The 19,770-nt window shown below is 36.5% G+C and overlaps 2 protein-coding genes across 2 annotated transcripts in view; both read left to right on the plus strand.

Annotated features, from left to right (window-relative positions):
- Nucleotides 1-19,770, plus strand: part of LOC118269274 (metabotropic glutamate receptor 2) — a 212,100-nt gene that overhangs the window by 102,389 nt on the left and 89,941 nt on the right. The gene's annotated exons all lie outside the window — the stretch shown is intronic.
- On the plus strand, nt 14,594-16,238 carry LOC126911869 (uncharacterized). The gene is made up of 2 exons (XM_050700943.1): nt 14,594-14,707; nt 15,239-16,238. Exon 2 carries the CDS (start codon nt 15,258-15,260, stop codon nt 15,924-15,926), a length of 669 nt encoding a protein of 222 aa, XP_050556900.1. The 5' UTR covers nt 14,594-14,707; nt 15,239-15,257; the 3' UTR covers nt 15,927-16,238.

The following is a 19,770-nucleotide window of genomic DNA, read 5'->3' on the forward strand; positions in this document are numbered from 1 at the left end:
CGTGAGAAAATTAATAATTTCCAGAGAAACCTTGCACCCCTATGTCACAGCGTAAATGTAGACCTTTATAATGAAACGAAGGGTGTAGGACTGTTATGTGAGACTGCGGGACTGGGGCGGAGCCATCCTGTCCCCAGATGACGAATATCCTTCGAAATTTAAGTTTTATGTCAGTCACATCTCACCCTTGCGGTGAACTTATGTGTGATTAGCAGTGTGCGACCCTTGCGACGCTTCGAACACTTGTTTGATGAAATTAATTTGTGGAATACTTTGGATATTGCTGTTTGAGAGTTGTTGAAACTGTGATCGAAGGTGGCTAAAGATTCAGCTGGTGTCGAGCTAAACTAATGAAGAATAATGTTAGGTTTCAATCTGTTTGTGTTAGTTTGATAGATCCATAAATCTTAAGATTTTTTTTTTTATTGATAAAAATTGTGGTTTTCGACTTTCGTACTGTTTATGAATAATTATATAACTTCGTGCATAAAAAATTGTAACACTATTGATACACTGCGGTCGAGTAATGACTGCCGGGCAATTGGTCTTGGTTTGATTTCCAGAGTGGGCAAAGTAACACGTTTTTCGATTCAGTAGTAGCACGGAGTCTAGAATTGTCCAGTATTTGGCAATGAGCTCATTCTCTATTACATGGGACTTACAATAGTGATGGGGAAAAGTGGGTGTACATTGTATAGTGGAATGACATGCCGTAACGTAAAGGCGTGACTTTACTTTCGATACACTTAATTTAATCGTCAATGCTTACTTACTTAGTACCTAAGTACTAAGTAACATTGTAGCACCTACTTTAAAATAAATAGACAATTTAAATTAAGTGTTAATCTGTCAGTCGGGACAGTCACTGTACCCAGCAATAAACACGTTCTATTTTATTGTGGGACGTCTCCTTACGACCATTTTAAACGCAATTTTATGGCTCGTATCAAAATGACGTAAATTCTGCGAATACCAAACATTCGGGAAAGCAATAAATATAGGGTGGGAGATATTAGCTTATTTTGTTTAGTAATGTCTTCAACATGAACTTAGATTTATATTTATGGGTTTTGTGTAATACTGTGTGCGATTGGTTCATTAATCTTTTTCTAGTAAGTAAGTTATAAGTAACTTAACTTGTCATTATCTACTGAAACTGATTGTTCTAAAATCAATCTTAAAATCAGCTGTTTAGAGTAGATAATTAATTAAATTGACATTTACAAATACATACAATGAACTATACATAGATACCAATATACTATGGTGTTTATACCAAGAAATCATGTAACTAGACCGACAGGCAGAAATAGGGTTCCTGGATTTGATATAAGCAAATTAAGATGAAATTGGTTCTGCCAATCAAACAATCTGAGATGTAGATTACAGATGTGTTGACACATAAAGCCTATTGTTGTGTGGAAACTTGGTGTCCAAGCGAATATGGACTCTATTGACATTATATTTTGAAAAAGTTTTGAACTATAGTCAGTAAGTACAGTGTTCTTTTTCTGGTTAAAAAAACGATAGGAAAATACTGTGACAGACACATCAGAGGAGTCACCCGCAACCGGAGTTGCTGGTGCGTTGATTTAGCCAGTGTGAATAGGAGGTCATACCACAGTCTCACAGAACCGACGTGAAACAACGCTTGCGGTGTGTTTCGTTGTGTGAGTGCCTCTGGTGTATCGGGTGTCGGCTTCTACCGTAAAAAATAAATAAATACCGTAACCTTTCATAGAACTATATTTTACGAGTATAGAATTAAGCAAACATTTTTTAGATTACATCCCAATGGTTTATGAAATCAAAAAAACTAAAAGCAGATTGGCAAAGATAAACCGTTTGCTTGCGGATTGATTTTTGATCCGTTCGATTCCTTTTTGTTTGTCAATAGATAGGAGGGTGTGGGAGTTAAATCAGAGGGTCTGAGATTGGCAGCTCATCCATTTTTCAATCCCTCCCCTATGTGGTTTGATCTCTATGATAGAATTTTGTCGAAGGAGTATTCGAGATTGCATTTTTGGGCCAGTTTTGCATATTGATGCCTGAATTTACTGATTGATATATGTGTATATGTTCGTGTTTGAGACATCTCCTCGTATTTTGTGTTGGACATGTTTGTGTGCGTTCGTCATACTAAAATATGCATAGTATTGTTCTGTTTAGGTTAAAGCGAATTGTATAGATTTTTTAGAGCACAGTACAGAATTTAAATTAATATGTCCGTCAAACATTTCATTTGTGTCAATTAAGTTATTATAAAAACTAGGGATTTAGCTGTTGTCGGCAGTAATTCCGAACCGATACGACCTTCAAACCTTCAAGAAAATAGCGTATACATTTTGAAATGCCGACAATGCACCTGTAACTCCTCTGGTGTTGGCCCCCATGGGCGCCCTGTTGCTTACCATTAGGTGGTAAGTGATACCTGCTCGTTTGCCCCTATTCCAAACAAAATTATACCTATGTCTTATTAACACGAATATTGTATTTTTTTATTTCAAGCCTAGTTTATTTCATTAAGCATTTCGTAGCAATTATGGCACATTTCAGTCTGAAGCGTTATTTCAGTTGTAATCATTTGTAATCTGCGTGAAACTTGATGAATGAAAGCTTTGTATTTAGCGTCCCTGGCTGTTCAATCTACTCGCAAACTGTAATCACTGTTACATTACTGAAGTGTAACATAAATATCTTAATATATTATGTAATCATTGAGTTGTAAGAGAACATTAAAGGAAAGGTAAATAACAATTAATAAACAATTACATGTAACTAAAAATGTTGCCAAGGAAAACTATTCAAGAAACAACAATATTTTCCATCAAACAGCGAACGAAATATAAGGAAAATATTATGTATTTTGTAAATATTTTCCTGTAAAAAATATCGTCCTTTAAATCTCCCTAAATGTACTTAAATAAGTAAAGTGGGGGGATGTCGGCACGTAATTAAATCAGATGAGTGTGGGTGCGGGGCGTCTCCGGGTCCATTTCACACACTTCATTCTGCTTGCTTGATTAAATCTCCATTAAATTATCGCCGAGCTTGCGGTTTTGAGACGAACCAACACATTTTAAATATTTTTGGGTTTATTTTTCTTACCACTTATTTTTGCTTTATTTTTTATGTAATAGGAGGGAAATGAGTGGCGCCCATGGAAATTTGCAGCACCAAAGGAGTCCAGGTGTGTTGCCGGCCTTTTAAGAAGGAGTAAACTCTTTTCTTTAAAGTTTGAAGATCGTATCGATACCGCCGACGATAACTCATTCCACAGTTATGCTGTGCGAGGCATGCACCACCAATATGATGGAGATGGAAGTACTATCGTGTAGCTCGATGGTGAAAAGGCGCGGCAGGTATAAGACCAAACAATTCTTTAGAGAAGGATAAATATGAATGCTTTATAAGAAGAATACATATTACCAAGTCCGGATTGACAAAACGATGATACATTTTATTATGACAGTTTGTTAACTACTCAAAACTATGAAACAATACTATAATTCAGTGCTATGATTATTACTGCTCTTGCAAATCTTAAAGTATTCTCCATTGTTGGTGTGAGCTACAGCAAATAAATCCCTCCTACAATGTATTTCTATAGTTTATTATCGTACTAATTAAAACCTGTTATACAGAATACAAAGAGCTGTATAACAGAAGACAGAAGGTCGGGATTCCACAAAGCAATGTTTATTTAAAATAATACTACTATTATGGAACCCTCTCAAAGAGCACCAACACATGTAATATAAAACAAGAAAGAGTTCTTGTCTTAATATTGCACTGTCTTTGTAAGATACTTCATATTAAGGGTGCTTTTCTACTAGAATGTGCTATGCTACGTTGCTGCGGATGCGTTTGTCATCCACTAGTCATATTCATTGATACACATAGCTTAGCATTGATGGAATGGAACTCAACTAAGCTATGTTTTAAGCAAAAACTTTTTATTTGGGAAGATGCGTGCTATGGATGCGTGTCATGAATTTGAGCTATGAATGGTTTCCCTACTATCGTACATCGCATACTCAAGCTTCTACTTTTTATCTTACGCGGCAGCCCAGCCACCGAACGTCAAAAGTTGAACACTCAGCGATAAACACTTAGTGATAATTTGCCCGATTTGAAACTTCAATACAAAACATCATACCTACATAGCTGAGACACTGTTTAAAATATTTTGGCCCACTCCTGAATAAATAAGTCCCCTGATGCACAACTGTAACTCATTTTTAATTACTTTCGTGAAGTGGTTCACGGTTCTAAAGGTGGTAAATTAAAAAGACTAATGGTTGCCGAGGGGTCCTGTAAAAACTTGTTTTAATTAAATTTGGCAAAAGGACAACACTTGGTACTAACTTCATTGTATCTCACAAAAATATAAAAAGGTTACTGAGTCAGGCAATTTACTAAGTAGATACTAAAGCTTAACGTGTAACAGAAAACTATTGATGAAGCAAAAGAGGTATGTAAGATACGCAGCTACTGGCGTTCCATTGTCTTTGCCTACCCCATGGAAGACTGAAAATCGACTGAAGTAACTGAAAATCGTAAAATGTATTTTACCTGTAAAAAGATTTTTTTGTACAATTAATTAAACAATGCAACGTCTAACTCTGTGTTGTTTCCTAATAGTCTAGTTTATACTGTATGCATCTGTATTTGAATTAAAGATAATATACTCGTATCTCTATGGGCAGCGCTGATCACTCATCATGGGATCTACTATCTAAATCCTTGACGAATCGAATGATTGTTAGGGCTATTATAAAAGACATACTGTTTTATAAACGCAAAATCCGAACACAAAACAACAACTTTACCCCTAAGTAGATAGGTACTAACAAACAGTCAAAATGAGGCAGTAACGTATATAAAATACCTTAAAACTACATACCTAACTATAGTCTACAAAAAGGTCTTGTTACGAAAAAACAAAAGAGTGCCGACGTAACTCTCTCGCGAGTCGTCACGAGTATACAATTTTAATTGAGTTACCAAAAATTGCAGAGAGGAGAGACAGTCTTTTGTCCCACCTCATCAAAACCTTGAAAGGCCACCCTCATTAAAATTCAGACTTTACCTTTAAAATTAAATTATAGAGCTGCAAACACTAGTTTGCTTGACAGTCTCACCTGACATTTTATTGAAATGAACGACGATTCGACCTGCCAAAACGGACATCCCTAACCTGCTATATGAGGCGTCTATACTCGCGATTTATAAAATTCTTTATTATTCTTGGCTTTCCTCCAACTAGGTTTTAGTTGGTTGATTTTTAACAAGATCGCTTTGTATGCAACTTATTTTGTAGTTTCAATATTTTACGTGTAGAAATTACCATATTTTTTATAATATCTAACGTGAGACATACTAAATTAACTAATAAACTCTTGGTTTTGCTCACGTACATTAATGGAAAAAGCTCTACTAGCAGCCTCGCAGCATAATGGCTGCGCGACGTCGCCGCGTCTGCGCACGCTGCTTATGACGAAGAGTCCCTCTGTGACTCGAAAGTGGTAGAGCTTTTCTCCATTAATTTCCGTATATAAATCGTAATTTTAGTTAATTGCCATAAAATGTTTTATATTTTGTAGAGCTGATAAGATTTTTATCAGAAGAACAAATTTAACTGTAACAACCATTATTTTATTTGCATCTTTCCCTACACCTTTTTAAATGAAATTGTTACAAATAGTAGTAAAATTGCACCGCAATGTACTTATACTTAGCTGGTACATAAAAGTTTTCTGGCACCATTCCCACTCCATGTTGTAAAGTACAATATACAAGGTGTTCCCAACTAACCTGGTTAAATTTTAAATTGATGTCTGCATAGAATAAAAGGAATTAAATTTACATTTAAGTAGTCACGTTTAGTGCACCCACCTTATTTATCCGTATAATTTTCTTCAATTAATATAATTAATTATGTTTTCATACCTATGGGTATAAATCATGAATATAAATCTCCCAACCGATTTCGATTACGGTGACTAGTCAGTCTAACTACACTAGCCCGCTACACAAGAGACATTATAGTGCACAAGTGTGTGCGCAAATACAGGAACAATTTCTATTCCCTGGCACTCTAAACATGATGGCACGGCAGACCGACACGACCGGCCACAGGTTAGGCGCAGGACCAACAGTTTCACGTGTTTTCCGAGGCACGGGAGTTAATCACCGCCGAATTTAACGACTCCGACTCCGGGCTTTACTCAGAAAATGTCACCATCACTTTTTGGCCGGCGCGGAAATCAAACCACTACGTCAACCGTGTAGTCCTGTACAAAATATACTAGCCGTTCCGTCTCTTCCTAAACCCTTCCTAGAATTCTACAAATAATTTAGTACATGCCAAATAAACCCAGCCAAAGTCAAGTTCAAATTTAATAAACAAAGGGGATTGTCCAAATCTGGCTATTTTTGAACAGGCTGCTCAACAAAAATGTAATTTACTAATAATTTTATTTATATTTTAGTAAATGTCTGACACTAATAACTTTGTATCAATTTGTACTTTAAAAAAATCGATTTTTATTGGTATTTGTTATGATAAGACCAAGTATTTGTAGTAGTTGGCTTTGAATTTGACTTTAGTGCTGCCAATCTGCTGTCAATCTGTTGTGTTTTTCGTCAAAATGACAGATATTATTCGCTTTGTTCTTTTGCATTGTGAATGTTGAAACTCCAATTTATTGCGTGGGAAAATACAAAGTAGACACATTAGTAGGAAAACATATTTTGTATATATATTAAATGAAAATAACACTAAAGGCAGGACAGCCATAAAACATTATTGCTGCAACTGCATGGTGGGTCATAGAACAGTAGGTTGATGTGCACATATAATAACTATTATTTGGTTTTTAAGCTGGGCAAGGTACCAGAAAATTATTAATCCACCTGCCGAGTTCCTTGACCATATTTTAATTACATATGAATCGGATTAATAATGCAATTTAATAGAAAAAAAAATGTTTTATTTCATGCATAATCAGTTTCAATAAAATGTAAAAAAATATCTAAATATAAATCTTATCTAAATATAATCTCTTCATTCTTACTGATATGAACTAATAAATCAAACATATATTATTAGCTAAAGTGCTTGTTTAAAAATAGCCAAAGTCCCATACAAGTTGGTCAATCTCCTTTATAATACACAAGCTAGGTGAACAAATAGCTCCTAAAATACATTGTGTATTTTTTTCCAACTTAAAATTGGATTTGAAACAAACACATTTTGCATTAGACAGTTGATACTATCTTTTAAATGGTTCGCGTTCAGGATTCTAAATCAATCTAAGTTACAATAATTTAAAGTATTATCCAATTTCGAAATCCTCGTTATTTTGTGTCCCTAGATTAGATAAATACATTATTTATTGTTCTTTTATGTATCTGTACAAAAAAGTGACTTCGTCCAGTATCAAAATATTTATGTAAAATATAAAATAACGTAGATATTAAACTATATAATGAAATTACAAACCCTGAAGTCTTAATTAATTAATTCTGAGATATACTCCTAACTTATCAGATTTTCAATTATCTTTTAATATTAAACTACGTTTCCAATTAAGTTCAACACTTTTGCTAAAATACTTAAGATTAACTTAAAGTCCTGACATCACCGATTATATTCGGCGCTCTGATTGGTCGGCTCGAATAAACCAACCAATCAGAGCGTCGAACGCGCTCTCGTTTCGATTACTTTAAACGTAAAGCAAACTCGTACTAAAGTTACTGGTAGAAATAAAGAAACAAAACCTTTTACATTATTATTTTTAGATTTTTATTCCACAGAGGTATGTTAAACCTAAGATAAGCTAAATGATTTCTCCGAAGCCGAGCCACGGTTAAGTAGAATCATTAGCCAAACGGATTACTAATCCCGAAATAATTCGGTACGTTGTGCGAAAGAATAATGGCACACTAAGGCGACCCTGTTCACAGCTGCCAACAAATTGTTCCAAAGATTACAACGAACAAATGTGTAAATAAACCTTGTACTTTATGGAGCGAAAACTATAACCTTACATAATAATTTTGTGAAAAGAAAATATAGTTTTTATAAAACATATTCATATTTCATTATACTGCAGTAAGTTTCTTGGAAACTCTCTCCATAAAGTACCAGTGTAGAATTTAACAATTCCCTCCATGTAATTGGAACTTGGAATTTATAGTCCCAGTGTTTTTGTGCGTCAGACACAACTCGTTTCACGACTCGGCAACTAGAAAAACAATTACAGCCGCTTTAGCAACAGTAAAATCTCAATTAGGACTGAAACCTCCAGTGTCGAAATTCGTAAAGGAACTTCTAACTCAAATACATTAATTAGTCCGGTGGCCTTAAGAATATAAATAACAAGAGAACTAAAACACTTTGGAGCTAGCGAAGTGTCCAGGACTTAATTAGGTTTCAGGTAATTAGATGGTCAACGCCGGAGAGTATTCGTTTGTTACTTTATACTTTAACCCTATTTACCCATTTCCACACGAGTCGGTGGGGACAATTTCACAGTTCACAAGTGACAAAAGAAACAGGACCGTTGTAAAAACATCTCTTATCTACGGTTTGTTTTCTAACAGCAGAACAATTTACCAATTTGGCTCATGTTTTATCTCCGAGTTACAATTTTTGGTGGAAAATTCGAAGCTGTTTTCACACCTTATACTTCAAAGCCGGCAGAATTTCACGACGAATTTTTTGTTCAATATCAACAGTCTCTGGTGAAAGCATTGCGAAATTTATGTTCATTGCTGAGGCTTTGCGTAGTTTTGTAGGTAATTAGTGTTCAAATGCATTCTGTTTTTAACGGGAAATTCAAAATTCTGCTTTGAAAATTCTTTCGCCATTTGTAGAACCAAATTCATCTCGGGAGGAAATATCGCACATTAGGCGTGAAGGCCGCATACATTTGGTAGGGTAATCTCACCTCTATACATGTGAGCGTAAGTATAAACGTAAAGAGCTAAATCCCGGATAATTAAGTGAACCGGTAAATCAAATCAAACAATAGCCAGACTAACAAACGGCTTCTCTTTGCTATTTACAGAAACGATTTCCACGGCCTTACATAATTCCGTATTATTTCAAACGTGCTGCTAACGAACTCGGGCTTCAGCTCAAGGTTGGAATAGAGAATGGAATTAAATTACTGCGAAGTCTTTGCAGCGCCAGTAGCACGGGAGGCTTCTGTCCACATACTGCTTCTGAATATTATAAAAACTGCTGAAACTTTGAAAGTAAATTTCTTCGATGAGTTTGTAATTACAACTATCAAACAATCTTCGGCTACACGGTTGGTGCGGTGCCTGGGCAACTAACCGCTGCGCACCGTATAGTGCGTTCGATTCACCCACGATGCAAATCTATGTGTGATCCACAAATTGTTGTTTCTGGTTTGGGTGTCATGTGTATGTAAACTTGAATATGGGGTAACGTCTTTTTAAAGAAACGAAACTTCATCGACAATGTACAATGCTGGTCACATGCGCCTGACCACCATTAAGTTAATGTTTGCTTGTTAGGTTCAAGCAATACAATTTAAAAATGAACAGGCGAATCTGTCCTCCACTGTACATAAAATTTAATTCCCTAATATACCTATGACTAAATTTACCAGTTACCTCTTCACATCCACTACTGTATACGGTACAAACAAAACTATCAATTCCCTAACAACAACAAACAACAGTTGCTATCAGTTCGAGAAAGTTCGATGTGAGAGTGCTACGCAACTAGACCGTGCAAACTATTAAACTGTTTAATGGAATTGCTTCGGTTCGTACGATTCCCAATATATAGGTGTTTATGTAAATAAAACTAGTTTCAAATACGTACGTGTGTATATTATTGTGTAGATTAAGTGTAGAATGTAATTTGAATTTCGCGCCTTTTTCTGTCAACTTACGCTTGACCATTTTTATTTTCCCGCTCTCTCTACTCCGTGACATCGTAGTGTACGCGTCTATATTTTTATTGTAAAACATAATACAGTTAATATACAAATTAAACCAAGTGAATAGTCGTTTAATTTATCAGGTTATGGGCCCAGTAAAGCTCAGAAATAAAGACAGTGCAAAATATAGTAGTGAAAAGTGAAAATAAGACTTTGAATGTGAACGCCTCATACGCCGACAAACATTTTTTCTCAAACAGACTTTTGAAGTGTTTTCGTATAAGAACTGAGTTTAATTGTGTAAAATGGCAGCAAATAATCAAATGGCATTAATTGAAAAGTTAACCGGCCGTGAAAACTACGCAACTTGGCGATTTGCAGTGAAAACTTACCTGCAACACGAGGAGCTGTGGGACTGCATCGAATCCGACTCAGACACTCCAGTTGATAAGAAACGAGACACAAAGGCTAAAACGAAGATAATTCTCTTAGTTGATCCAACAAACTATGTACACATTCAAGAGGCCAGCACTGCAAAAGAAGTTTGGAATAAGCTGTCGAGAGCCTTCGACGACTCTGGGCTGACACGCCGAGTGGGTCTGCTACGTGATCTTTGCAACACGTCGCTAACTGGATGTCAAAATGTAGAAGAATACGTAAGCAAAATAATGAGTACTGCTCACAAGCTCAGAAACATTGGTTTTGCTGTAGACGACGAGTGGCTCGGCACACTGCTGCTCTCCGGTCTGCCTGAATCCTATCAACCAATGATTATAGCAATAGAAAGCTCTGGCATGAAGATAACATCAGATTCAGTTAAGTCAAAGCTATTACAAGATGTTAGACAACCTGATAATACATCTACAGCATTTGTGGCCGATAAGAAAACACACAACTATAAAAAGAAACCATCAAAAGGCCCTAGGTGCTACTCTTGTAATAAATATGGTCATAAAAGTCCGGAATGCAAATCCAAAACCAAAGATACACAACAAAAGTCAGGCAAGTCATCTTATGCTGCCGTGTTCATTGTAACTACTAGTCAAGATGATGCATGGTATGTGGATTCAGGTGCATCTTCACATATGACCAGACATAAGACTTTGATACAAAATATAACAACTCCTGTCATACAAAACATAAGAGTTGCAGACAATAAAGTGTTATCTGTGCAATGCTCTGGAGAAGTGAGCTTAGATGTCTATAATGACAGAGGTGAAGAGAATAAAGTACTATTCACTAATGTACTATGTGTTCCTGAACTCGCCACAAATCTGATATCAGTGAGTCAGATAATCCGAAGTGGTGGCCAAGTAAGATTCAACGAAGAAGGCTGTGTTATTATGAACAGTAAAGGTCAGATAGTAGCAACAGCAAGTGCAGTCAACAACATGTACCGGCTAAATATGTCTGGAAGAGGCTATGCATGCATGTCAGATGTTGAAGAAAAAGATCCTTACTTATGGCATCAGAGAATGGGACACCTGAATTTTCACAGTCTCAGCAAAATGACTGAAAATACTGACCATGTAATTTTCCCGAACAAAATAGAAGATCTGACATGTGTCACATGTAAAGAAGGTAAACAGACACGACTACCTTTTAAGAGTAAAGGCTCAAGGGCTAGTAACATACTCGATCTGGTTCACTCCGACATATGTGGACCTATGGAAACAGAAACACTAGGAGGTTCCAAATACTTCATTACATTTCTTGATGACCATTCGAAGAAGATACATGTTTACTTTCTCCGAAACAAGTCTGATGCTCTGGAAAAGTTTAAAGAATTTAAACATGAAGTCGAAAATCAGAAGAATGCTCGTATAAAAGTCCTACGAACTGACAACGGCTTGGAATATGTCAACAAGAGTTTCTCCGACTATCTGAAAAGTGCTGGTATCATACACCAAACTACCACGCATTATACGCCAGAACAAAATGGGACTGCTGAGCGTATGAATAGGACTCTTGTTGAAAGAGCGAAGTGCATGCTCCTTAATGCAAACTTACCCAAACAATACTGGGGTGAAGCAATACACACCGCTGCCTATGTCGTCAATCGTTCACCGACTAAGTCCTTGTTGTTCAAAACTCCTGAAGAAATATGGACAGGACAGAAACCGAATATAAGTCACATGCGTATATTTGGCTGTGAAGCAATGGTACACCTGCCCAAAGAGAAACGCAAGAAATGGGACCCCAAAGCTCAGAAAATGATTTTCATCGGGTACTGTGATCACACCAAGGGTTACAGATTTATAATACCTGGCACACGAAAAGTAGTCAAAAGCAGGGATGCTACATTCCTAGAGTCAACTGTAAAGAGAGATTATGTTCCTGTGGAATTGTCGACGAATCCTGCAACAAATAATGACAACATTATTCAGAAGGAAGCAGAAGAAAGTGACACTAACAATGATTCATATGAAACTGTGTTAGAAGAGAACAGATCTACTTCAGACAGTGATTACTTACCTGACACCAGAATTGAAGCTCCTGTCGCCAGCAACATGACCCTGAGACCTAGAAAGAAAATAAATAAACACAATATAAATACAGAAAGTTCAGATGAAAGTACTTACCTTTGCCGACACGAAGAGACTCTCACAGATGTTCCAGTTACATACAGAGAAGCTGTAAATTCTATTAATAAAGAAAAATGGGAAAAGTCCATAAGTGAAGAACTACATTCCCATCAGAAAAACAATACCTGGACATTGGTTGAAAAAACCCCAAATTCCAAAATAATTGGATGCAAATGGGTGTTCCGTTCCGACATCGTCAGAGTGGCGGGGAGCCAGTGGATGCAGGTGGCGGCTTTTTTTTTTTTTTTTTTAGGGACAAGCCCGCCACAACCTCCCATACCGCTGCAACTCCTGTAAGCCAGGATCTACAGTAGATACAAACATGAAAACACCGGAACACTGAAGTCCGGCGCGTCCCAGGGAAATGAATGACTGTCTTGGATCCCGCAACGAAACAAATCAGAAGATGTTATTAGAGGAGAAGAAAAGAAAACGATAGTTTCCACTTCCCTCGGTGAATTTAATGCAGGAGACAGGATGACTTAAGCCTTAAGGCACAAAAGAGACTGTACAACTGGGAGAAGCCCAGTCGCCAAGCACCACGGAAATTTTACTTAAAACTAAAATATTAAATGCTAATACTAAATGGGTCCTATGCGTGAGCTGTTATACTTGCTTCCAATAATAGGTATGGCAAAAACGCCTAAACGCACGGAAATTTGCTCGAGACTCCACAAGGTCCGTGTAATAAACTACACCTGATGAAACAATTAAATTATCCAACATAGTGTCACGCTCAGATTGCCAGAGACCACACTCCCAGAGTATGTGATGGGCGGATTGCTCATGTTGCAAATCCGCTGTCGAACATTGGCACCATGGTGAATCAACGAGTTTAAATGAGAACAATTTGCTTTTAAAGTTGCCATGGCCAGTAAGAAATTGGGCAACACAGTGATCCACCTCCAACCATGTCCTCTCCAGACGCTCATGCACGGATGGAAAGAACTGATAGAGGTGGCGGCCCTTGGTAGAAGATTCCCATCTACACTGCCACTCAGTCAGAAGTTCATCCCAGACGTCCGTTAAAGGCTTGAGCAATCTATCAATTTTGCTTCGATCACGTTGTGCTAGAAAGTTTGCGGAAAAGTTAGGTCTCGCATTATAGTACATGGCAGCACGTCGCTGCACCTCAAGATCGACTGGAAGTAGTCCCGCGAGCACAGGTAGGGCCTCTGTGCTAACCGTCCTATAAGCCTTACACAGAAAGATCAAGGCTAGACGCTGACCTTGGAGAAGCTTTCGCCGTACCGCGCCTATTGTGGCCCTATCAGCCCACACTGGTGCCCCGTAGCACACGCATCCCAGGTAGGTTGCTCCGTAGATGGTTCTGAGCGTAAGAAAAGAGAGACCCCAGGTAGCCTTCGAAATTCGCGTGAGCGCATAGAAATTGTTTTTGGCTTTCTCACTAATAGTCTTAATATGTTCAATAAAAGAAAAGTTTTTTTCTAGGACTAGACCGAGATAGCAAACCGACTCCTTACGTTTGACGGGAACGTTATTGAATTTAATAGACGGCCATGATTTCAAATTTCCTTTAAGCAATAATTGATAGGTTTTATGGGGTGCAAAAGTTAATCGATTACGTTCGCCCCATCGCGAGATCCTACTGAGGCAGTCCTTAGCTAAATTCTCTAGTCCGGCTCGAGTATTTGATTGTATTAACAAAAGGCCATCATCCGCATATCCAGTCAACGTACAACCAGAAGGAAGGGGGGTCGCGAGCAAGTCATCAAACCCTAAATTCCACAGATACGGGCCAATAACCGAGCCCTGAGGACATCCCATTGACAACGACTTCGACCGAGAAAAATTACCAAGTTTCAGTTTTACAGAACCATGAAGAAAATAAGTGTATAATAGTTTGTATATGTTACTAAAGCAACCACGACCCTTCAGTTTAAGGAGTAGCATTGGCCACCACGCGTTATCAAAGGCACCGGAAATGTCTAGAAAAATGCCTACTACATATTTGTGCTCAGACGAAGTCACTACGGTTCGGACAGAGAGAGCGGCTTGTCGTTCTACGTGGAGGACCAAGGGGGAGTCCTTTGTTCAGCAGTGGACGTCTCTCGGCTGATGGGTGTTCCGTATCAAAGATGAACCAACAGGTCCTCGCTTCAAATCTCGACTATGTGCTAAAGGATATGCACAAACTGCAGGTATAGACTACCAGGAAACCTTTGCACCAACAGTGAGGTATGATTCCATTCGATTATTGTTATCCACAGCCGTTCAACATAATTTCAATATTATACAACTTGATGTCAAGACGGCGTTCTTATACGGCGAACTAGAAGAAACAATCTACATGTCTCCACCAGAGGGCCTGCCGTGTGAAGAAAATATGGTATGTAAACTTAACAAATCATTATATGGTTTAAAACAGGCCCCTCGCTGCTGGAATAATAAATTCAATTCAGTATTGAAAAAGTTTGGCTTTGTTAACAGTTCAGCAGATCAATGTGTCTATGTTGGTCTAGTTAATAACAAGAAATGCTATCTTTGCCTCTATGTGGATGATGGATTGTTGTTTTCAATAGATGAAATTGCATTAAAGGAAATAACCAAAGATCTGAAAACTATATTTGAAATTAAAGTTTTGAATGTTCCAAGTAACTTTGTGGGAATGCAAATAGAAATGCTTGATAACTGTATATTTGTACATCAGACTAAATATATAGAACAAATGTTACATAAGTTTAATATGATTGATGCCAATACCAACAGCGTTCCGGTCGATCCTCACATGAAGCTGCAGAAAGGAGAGGGAGAGCCTGAGAAAAACATACCATACCGAGAGGCAGTGGGCTCCCTCATGCACCTGGCCATTGTGAGTCGACCAGATATCATGTTTGCTGTCAGTCTGGTGAGTCGTTTTCTTAATTGTTACACACAAATGCACTGGAATGCAGTCAAAAAGATATTCAAATACCTAAAAGCTACCAAGGATTATGGATTGTGTTACACAAAGACCACACAGACATCAGAAATCACTGGCTACAGCGAAGCTGACTATGCAAACGACTTAGATACACGACGCTCCGTCACTGGCTATGTTTTTATGAAGAGTGGTGCAGCAGTAACTTGGTCTAGCCAAAAGCAACAAACTGTGGCTCTATCTACAACAGAGGCCGAGTTCAGGGCAGCTTGTGCAGCCACCAAAGAGGCCATGTGGATCAAACAGCTACTCAGTGATATTGGTGAATATAAACAAGACACATTGTGCCTTCATTTAGACAATCAAAGTGCTATCAGTGTTATAAAGAATGTAAACTTTCATAAACGGTGTAAACACATTGAAACTAAATACCATTTTATTAAGGAGAAGTATCATCAAAAATTAATTTCACTTATCGACACCAGCAATTTATACTGCGCTAACTCAAAAAGCGTACTTTACAGTAGAGGCGTTTAAAGGGAAAAACGTGATAACTTTTACATTGATTAAGATACTTTTTTGAAATTTGGTATGCTTAATATTTAATTTATTTATTGTAATATCTCATATTTATATTTCCTTAATTATTTCTATTTTTTGATTTAGCGCAAGTTAGCCGTATATAAACGTAATTCATCAAAAAAAAATTACATCTTATACACGTCTAACTTATGTTAGCGTAGTGTAGTACGGGACGTCGTAGTGCATGATCAATCATCTGATGCATATTTCAATATTTTTATAAAGAACATGTACTTACTTACAAAAAGAATAGTCAGCGTACCATTAATAAACGAATTAATACGTTAACACATAAGTATTTACGATGTAACAGTCCCTAAGTAGTTCATTTTACAAACGAACAAGTATACACACGAACGCACTAAACTACGCTAACTATGAGTTAGCGCAGTGTTGCACAGATTTTGACCAAAGTGATCCCCGCGCACACTCCGCTAATAATAGTTGGCGTAATATAAATCGAGTGATTTCAAAAAGTACCTTTACTTAGCGTTTTATAAGATTTGTAACTTTCTTATTTTTGCATATTTCTTCTCAATTTTTTTATGACGTATGTAAACACACATTTTAAGCAACTTGGCATAAAAAAGTTTTTTCCAAATTTCGAGTTAGCGTAGTATAAATTGCTGGTGTCGTTATGTTTGTTAACAGTAACAATCAATTTGCAGATATACTTACCAAGGGCTTATCCAAAGATAAATTTGTATTTTTGAGATCTAAACTAGGAATGTGTTCATATAATTCTTTGGTGTAAAACATGTTGTTTTGTTAAATAATTTATTTACATAGTATGTAACCGTATATTTAATCTAAAAATGTTGTAGATCTGTTTAATAAGGCTTGAATTCAGAGGGAGTGTAGAATGTAATTTGAATTTCGCGCCTTTCTCTGTCAACTTACGCTTGACCATTTTTATTTTCCCGCTCTCTCTACTCTGTGACATCGTAGTGTACGCGTGCATATTTTTCTTGTAAAACATAAAACAGTTAAAATACAAGTTAAACCAAGTGAATAGTCGTTTAATTTATCATTAAGCAAATATTCTTCTGTACTAAACTGCATGCATAGATTGTCATAGAATTCTTGTGGATCGTTCGAATCTCTCGATCGAACTATCCGTTCACTGTAAGAATCCTAGTACACAACCATTAGTAGCTCTGTGGCTATTTTCAGGTATTTTCTCTACCAACATCTCATGAATATAGCCTATCATAGTGCACTAAGAGAATACCTACTGACGAAAAGGTAAAAAAAAAAATGTTTTTAGTAATTGTGGCTGTAATTGTTTACGAGTAAAATGGAAAATGAGCTCATTTTAATATTTAGTTACCACGTTTTTATCAAATGCCTAAGTGAAAATTATTAATGTAAACAAACAGTTCAGTCAGACTACTGATTACATAGACTATTTATTAATCTCATTGAAAATTTAATTAATCTAAATTATACTAAAGAAGTTTGTACATTTTGTGTTGTTGAAAAGATTACCTAGGGATAAGAATTTATTTAGATCTGACTTGATTACTACTTCTGTCCCAAGTATTTTGAATTACTCAAATTGGGTAAAGGATTGTACCTTTTCAACTTTTCTGAAGTATGTCTGGGCTGTCTCAATTACTGAAATATTTTTGTGTATGTAGATAAAATAGATGTTTAGGTACCTACACTATATTATGTAGATAAGTACATGATTTACGACAGACGCTCGCCCTCCATTACGCCGTCCCCTGTATTATGTGCAATATAACTGGCTCCCCTTTTCCCTACATATAATAGGTGTAATGCATTTTCATTGTTAGTCATACTTAACGTCCGTCGTGATAACGTTGTGATATTTTCTCAAAATCTGGGTGTTAAGAGGACTACTCTAATGTGGTCCCTGGTAGGTAACATCGCAATGTTATTGCATTAGGAATCGACTCTACTTCTATGTATAACTAGTGTCACATCATTCATCATGATCATTGATACATCTATCATCATCTTTATCATAGTTCCATAAGTAACCACTAGAGGCACTGTAAAATTTAACATACAAAATAAGTAAAATATTAGAGTAATCAATATTTAATATCTAATCTGTCGATTACAGGTAAGACAAAACATTGAAGAGAATAAAAAGATGTGGTATAGTCTCATGGTAGAGGTACTGATTGATGGTAATATTGGTCATTATCTCCTTTATAAAGCATTTAACCTTTCCTTCAGGTCCCAGATGTTCTCTTTCCATAACACTTGCTTCTTCTTTGGAAACGAGCCAAGTTTGAAGACGACCTATCTTATTAATTCACTTAAGCAAGTAATCTGTTACTTCGCCCATTGTGTGCCTATTAAATATGAACAGAAACTATTTCTGAACTTTATTATTTATGGATGAATCGGTCTGGCGAAACATGTCTTGTTACCCGACTATGTCTCAGGGTTTTTTGATCTCGGTTTGCTCGACTGTATGTCTGAAGTTTTTGGTATTCCCAAAGGAATTTCCAAAACTAAGATGGATTGTCCTAAAAAAGACTTCTTTGGCTGGCTTGGGAAGTGAGCTCAATCATATAGGTTCTAAAAAACTATGTTCTCGTATAGAGAATCCAATTTTCTTTGTTTCCACACTCAGCAATGAAAGTAAGTTAATTCTGCAAGTCAATCTATAGAGAAAAACTTGTATAACTATTTTTTTTATAAAATAGACTTTGGCTACCCGCTTGGGAAATTTGACTTCAAAAAATCCAATACATTGGATATATACATAATAACGATTTGAAAAAATCATGTAAGTTTAAATATGGATTAGTATATTCAAAAGTTGAAGCACCCACCCACTGAAATACTTAAATATCGAAGTCAAAAGTCAAAAACCCTCAAAGTTATTCATCATTAATATTTTATTATTCAAAGACTTAACATTAAGAGTTTCTTGTTAATATTTAAGAATTGTTTGCTACCTCTTTCAAAATCCTACGTTTCATGAAACTTGTGAGGTTGTATTAAATATGTATGATATTGTTAACAGCCAATGGTACCTGTTTTCCCCGAAAGGGTAAAAAGATGTTAAATAAGTGTCTAGTTTCAGTCTATATTCATGTGAACTCAGGCTATCTGATTACTATAATTTTGGTGGAATTCAAACTCCTCGCTACTACTGGAGATTGGGGACAAATAATGTGAAATGATTCTGTCTCAATTTTAAAAAAACTCTGAAGTAAATCTGGATTGTACCCAATGGTCCTTAAAGTGAAGATACACAGACAAAAAGTAGAATTTTAGAAATCAAAAACCTAGAATGACCTTGAACTTTAAAAATGTGCCAGCGACAAAACAAACGACGCAGAAAAAGGTATTTCGATGAAAAATTACTCAAAGAGGAAACTAATTTATCTTATGTACTGAAGCGTGGTGTGTTCGTTTATTTTTCATTGTAATCCAAAAAATGGTTTTTACAACATACATCATAGTTTCCCGGGACAGACCCTCCTGCCGTCAGAAGCTATCTATCACAGCACTTTCTATTTTCAGCTGAACATAAAGGCCTATAAGTACCAATTTGTTGTGAGCCTCCTCATTATTTTTGGTAAAAAAGATATCTTCTATCAATTTCCTTCAGGCTGCTATCTTTTCAAGGTTATGGAGCAATATGTGTCACATTTTTTTGTAACAACGAAAAGATTTTTGGGAATTTTATCCTCATGCGCGTTTTATTATATTAATATGAATATTTTTTCTTGTTTCAGGTAAATTTACCTTTATTACGACAGCCTCCCCTGCATCGTTACACGTGTCTAAGGTAATTTGTTAGTCGGTTAAT

This window comes from Spodoptera frugiperda, chromosome 2 (assembly GCF_023101765.2).
Source record: "Spodoptera frugiperda isolate SF20-4 chromosome 2, AGI-APGP_CSIRO_Sfru_2.0, whole genome shotgun sequence".
NCBI lineage: Eukaryota > Metazoa > Arthropoda > Insecta > Lepidoptera > Noctuidae > Spodoptera > Spodoptera frugiperda.